General features: G+C 44.4%; 1 protein-coding gene across 1 annotated transcript; it reads right to left on the reverse strand.

Moving 5' to 3' along the window:
- Positions 1–5,003: 5,003 nt before the first annotated feature.
- On the reverse strand, positions 5,004–5,468 carry LOC142644371 (uncharacterized). Its single transcript, XM_075819001.1, has one exon. It carries the CDS (start codon positions 5,466–5,468, stop codon positions 5,004–5,006), a length of 465 nt encoding a protein of 154 aa, XP_075675116.1.
- Positions 5,469–5,794: the final 326 nt, after the last annotated feature.

The raw sequence follows: 5,794 nt of genomic DNA on the forward strand, positions 1-5,794 counted from the left end.
GATGTGGTATCGGTCAAATACCCTTCGACGATCAAGTTAGAGAAATCTCTTGTTCACAACTCTAGAGTGCTAGAACTGGGGTGAATTATGCGTACCTTGATTTGTGAGGGTTTTGGGGGTATTTATAGTAATGTAGGGTTGACATCCGTACCTTAGTCATGAAGTCCTTTCCTTTTAGGATAGAACCTCTTGGATTTTGCATATCTCTTAGAGTTCTTTTCCTTGTAGGAGTCTTCTTGATTTGGGTTAAGCGTGTGGCACAAGAACTCTCCTTATACATGTATGCGTGGAGATCAAGCAAAGCCACATCATACTCGTCGGAGATTCATATATCCCCTTCAGCTTATTATCTTCAGCTTACTATCTTCAGCTTACTACCTTCAGCTCACTATCGTCAGCTTACTGTCTTCAGCTTACTACCTTCAACTTACTACCATCGGCTTACTATCTTCAACTTACTACCTTCAGCTTACTGTGCCCAAGATGTAATTGTCAGGTATGGAGTGGAGCTATAGACTTTACAGTAAGATCGTCTCTCATGAGTGAAGCTGACAACCTTGTTATGTCTGTCGCCTTTTGTTTCGTCATAGGTTAATTACAAAATTATCCTTATCAACTACCCCCTACTCCATAGCCTCGTTAGCTTTGGCTGACTAGTTATGGAGTACAAATTGTAAGGAAGGTCATTCATGTGTAATACCTCAAGCCGCCTTTGACACGCAGAGCGAACTGATTGGCTCTGTTTCATCTCTCCTCTCATTTCCAACTTTTCATCCTTTGCTGATTTTGAGAGAGAGACCGTCACTTTCTGAACTCTTTTTGTCTGTCAGCCTCCTAGCCTCGTCATCTTCGTTGCTGTCAACTTCTTAGGACCGTCCCTTTTTCCAAGGAATCGTCCATCTGTAAGTTCTCTTTCCTTTTAATCTACCTTTTATTTTTATTTTTGGAGCTAGTAGACTCTATAGTGAGGTCGTCGACTTAGGTTCCTTGAATGAATCCGTCGCTAGTAGGTAGTCAAATGTCTAGAGGGGCGACAAGTGAACAATCGTCGATCCGCGAGGGAGCGGGTTATGACGAGGTCTTCCAATTAGGTTGTGAGCCCAAAGAGGGCTTTTCTTGGTCGTCAGATAGGGAAATGTCAGCCCATTCTTCTGACAAGGAAGTGGAGAGTTGTAGAGAAGGTGAGGTGAGTAAGGGCAAAGATGAGGATGATGAAAGGGAGGAAGAAAGAATAAGTGACGGAGACAAAAAGATTGGTGAAAAGGAAGGGGAGAGAACGGGTGACGGAGGTGAAGGTAACCGTGGTGAGGAGGTCTTAGAAAGCACCTCGGGAGTCCCCAGGGATGACCGTCCTTTCATTCTACCCAAGAAATGGACCGTCAATGAATTCTTATTGACAATGTCGGTCAATGTTTTCAATAACTTATGTGCCTGTTACCAAATTCCAGACGACATCCTAATCTGTCTCCCTAAGGAGGGCGAGAAATGTTATTCATGGCAAACCGCTGATGTTGGCATGTATGATGCCATGTTCGCAGCAAGGTTGAGGCTGCCGCTGACGGCACTTCATCGTCAGCTGGCTAACTTTTTGGGTTTATCTGTCAGCCAGATTGCCCCCAATGCTTGGCGGATATTTATTGGGGCTGAGATCTTGTGGGGTCGTCTGAGTGGCGGGAACCGTCAGTTAACCCTTGACGAGTTCTTTTGGTGTTACCGACCCTAGCATATCTCCTCGTCCCAAGAGATATATTACTTCGTAGTAAGGAAGAAAGAGCTAAAGTTGGTGTCAGATATGCCCGATTCAGATAGGAATTAGAAGGGTAGGTACTTTTTGGTCGAGGGAACGAACTAGGTGTGCCGTCAGGAGGAGTGGGAGTCGATGCCCCACGGTTTTAACAACACTTAGGCTTATGTCAGGGACTCAGGTTGATCCCATTTACTTCTTTACTTAGTCCCTTTATTTTAGGCTTTTAACATCGTCTACTTTTCTTTCCAGCTAGTATTCATCCACATATTACAACGGACAAGACGACTTTATCCGTTGGGTAACAACCATCTCATTGGACGAGCGGAAGTGTCGAGACCTGATTACACTTGACGCTTTACATTTATACTGTGGAGGTCCAGAGCCAACACTGGATGCCTGTAGGTTAAACGCCTACTCCCGTCAACGTATGCATCCCTTAATTTCTCCCGTCTCTCTTGCTTTCGTCATTTTTTCCTATTCTGATCCTCGCTTCTCGTCTTTTTGCAGAAATGGAGGTAGCTAGGCAAAGGGTTCGAGATGCTGCTACCAAGAGGAAGGAGAAGGAGAAGAAAACAAAGGGGGAGTGAAAGTCCTTATCAGCCCCCTAAAGTCATCGGGAAGACGGCTAACAAAAGAAAAGCTGATGGGAAGGACGAACGTCCCTCCAAGAAAACCATCGTCATCCCTGAGGGCCAGCACCCTAAGAAGACATTGCCCCTGAAGCCGAGTCACGGAGCGGGTAAGGGTTAATGACGCCGTCTAGCCCCATCATTCAAGAACCTGTCCGTCACCTTCTTACCCATAAGTACTATGATGTTAAGGTGATGGAGTCCATCCTCAAGAGTGAGGAATTAGATCCTCGTGCTGAGCAAGCGACGAAAGAGTTGCGGGCGTCAAGCCTCTTTGACTTTTCCCGGGTATGTCACTTTATTCCTTATTAGCATCTATTCTTCTTTTTCATGTTACTGACGGCGTCTTCCTTGCATAGGCACTGGTTCGTATGAAGGCCTTGCAGTATAGGAGCGTCGCTAAGGAGGGAGTGATTACCCGTTTGCATATGCGCATCAAAAACTTAACTGATGCCCAAAAGCAGTACAAGGATGCTATTCGCGATTTTCATCAGAAAGTGAAGAAGCTAACTGGAGAGCTAGAGGAGGAAAGGCGTCAGAGGAAAAAGGAATATGAGGCTAAAGAAACGGTAGAAAAAGAACTGAAGGCTTTTTCAAGCCAGGTGGAGACGGCCAAGAGCGACACCGTGGCAGAATTTAAGGATTCACAGCCCTTTATAGATGCTTGTGCCATCTACTACGGTGACGGGTTTGAAGACTACCCAAAGCAGGTCAAGTCCATCTACCCTGACTTGGATTTATCCAAAGTCAATATGGACGAGCCTCTACCGTCGACTCCTATGGGTGACACTATCTTTGAGGAAAGTAACGATGCTACTAAACTCGAGGCGAACCTAAAAGGTGATAGTATCGTCCTTGCTCAGCCTGCCGTTGACAAGCTCGTCACCTTGACTCTGTCAACAAATCCTCATGTTAAAGACCTTGATGCTAAAGATCCTTCCACTCCAGGCGTCTAGGCCCTTCTTCCAAAGGGTGATGAAAAGTCTCAAGACCCCCCGGTTCCATGAACTTCAGCTTTTTCTTTGTTTATTTGTAAAATGTAAGCTAATTCCAGAGAGTGTTTGATGCCCGCTTGTTTTTGGGCTTTTGCTTGTAAAAATCATTTTTAGCCCGTCACTTTCAATATACATGCGTTACTTTTTATTTGGCATGTGTGTGTTTGTCTTTTGCACTTATATGCCAAGGTACTTAGTGAAATAGGGCGAAGCCGTCTACTTAGGTTGTCCTTAGGCTCGTCATGAATCCGTCAACTTATAGATAGTGGCGTTAGCTTTCTTTTAGTTAATACTCGTCCACTTTATGGATTCTAATAAATTCATTCATTTTGTAGGTTTTGTAATGAACTCGTCCACTTAATGTACGTTATATTGAACCTATTCACTTTGTGGACTTAATAAATCCGTCCACTTGGTGGAATTTATATTAAATTCTTCTAGTTTGTAGACTGGTGATAAGTTTGTCCATTTTATGGACGTAGTGCTAAATTTAACCACTTCGTGGACTTACCAGTAGACTCGTCCACTTTGTGGACTTAGTGATAATTTCGTCCACTTTGTGGACTTAGTAGTAGACACATCCACTTTGTGGACTTTGTGATAATTTCGTCCACTTTGTGGACATAGTAGTAGACTCGTCTACTTTGTGGACTTAGTGATAAGTTCGTCCACTTTGTGGACTTAGCGGTAGACTTGTCCACTTTGTGGACTTAGCAGTAGACACGTCTACTTTGTGGACTTAGTAGTAGACACGTCTACTTTGTGGACTTAGTGATAAGTTCGTCTACTTTGTGGACTTAGTAGTAGACTCGTCCACTTTGTGGACTTAGCGGTAGACTCGTCCACTTTATGGACTTAGCAGTAGACACGTTCACTTTGTGGACTTTGTGATAATTTCATCCACTTTGTGGATTTAGCGGTAGACTCATCCACTTTGTGGACTTAATAATAAGGTCGCCTACTTGCACTTGAAGACTAGCTAATTCTGTCCATACAACAAATACGCCAGTCGTTTCTGAATAAACTCCTCTTATTATGATGATTGCATATATAAGTAGAAAATTGTTCCAAAAAGAATAAACTTTAGCCCTTTGGGCTTTAAATGTATTGTAGGCAAAAGTAAACTAAGATAAACGACTAAAAGAAATAAACTGGGAATGAGGAGTAGCGTTCTTCATGCTGTCTTCTATTGGTAGTACTTCCTGAGATGCTCGGCATCTCATGGGTGGCGCAGCTTTTGCCCGTCAAGTGCCTCTAAGTGGTAGGTGCCCTTCCTTAACCATGACGTTATTCTGTAGGGTACTTTCCAGTTTGGGCCAAGCTTTCCTTATGCAGGGTCTCTGGCGGCATCCATCACTTTCCTCAAGACGAGGTCTCCAACTTTGAATTCCCGGTATTTGACTTGAGAGTTGTCAAGAAGTATATCTTCGAGTCTTTCAATGGGCTCCGTTGTTGTCCGATGTTCTTCTATGCTCATGGCCTGGAGGTGGTCATCCATTTCCATCATGGCTACATAACACTCGCATGCAGCCACTTGATCTCCTTGCAATTCCCCTACTCCATAGTAGTAGAGAATTTGATCATCAAATGATAGGTTGAGGTTATAGCCTTCCACGAATTGAGGGTAGGCCGTCATATGATGGTGTTGTAAGCAGAAGAGCAATCGACTATGAGGAATGTTACATTCTTAGTGATCTGCTGGGGGTAGTCGCCTACGATTATAGCCAAAATGACGACTCCAAGGGAGAATACCCTCGTCCCTCCAAAGCCAATAAGCGGAGTGTTAGTTGGAACTAGCCGCTCCCTACCAATCCTCATCTGCTGGAATGTGGGATAGTAGAGGATATTAGCCGAGCTGCCATTTTTAACCAAAACCCGGTGCATGTTATAGTCTCCTGCTTGTATGCTAACGACGAGTGCATCATCATGTGGGTGGTGAAGACGTCGTGCATCTTCTTCCGAGAATCTAATGAGGGGGTTGTCAATCCGTGCCATTTTGTGTACGGAACCCGTCAGCTGGATGTTCTGAACCATCCTGAGGTAAGTCTTACGGGCCTTTTTCAACAACCCAACTAGCGCGGTGCCTTCTACGATCATTCTTATATCTCTTATGGGCGGTCTGGGGTGCTCGTTCTCTCGTCGAGGAGCCTGCTCCTACTGTGGGTCCATTTTTTCCTTACTGATGAACCTCTATAGCCTTCCTTGCCTAATAAGAGCTTCTATTTATTGCTTCAAGTCATAGCAATCAGTTTTGTCGTGGCCGTGATCACGATGAAAGAGGCAATATTTGTCCCTTGACCTTTTGTTAGAATCTCCCTTCAGCTTGCCAAGAAAAGTTAGGGCTCCTTCATCCTTGATTTGCATCAACATTTGGTCAATTGGGGTAGACAGCGGGGTGAAGCTTGTGAACTTCCCCGTGAGTG

This window comes from Castanea sativa, chromosome 7 (assembly GCF_040712315.1).
Source record: "Castanea sativa cultivar Marrone di Chiusa Pesio chromosome 7, ASM4071231v1".
NCBI lineage: Eukaryota > Viridiplantae > Streptophyta > Magnoliopsida > Fagales > Fagaceae > Castanea > Castanea sativa.

Coding starts and splice junctions, on each gene's coding strand:
- LOC142644371 (XM_075819001.1), bottom strand. CDS start 5,468: ATGATCGTAGAAGGCACCGCGCTAGTTGGGTTGTTGAAAAAGGCCCGT.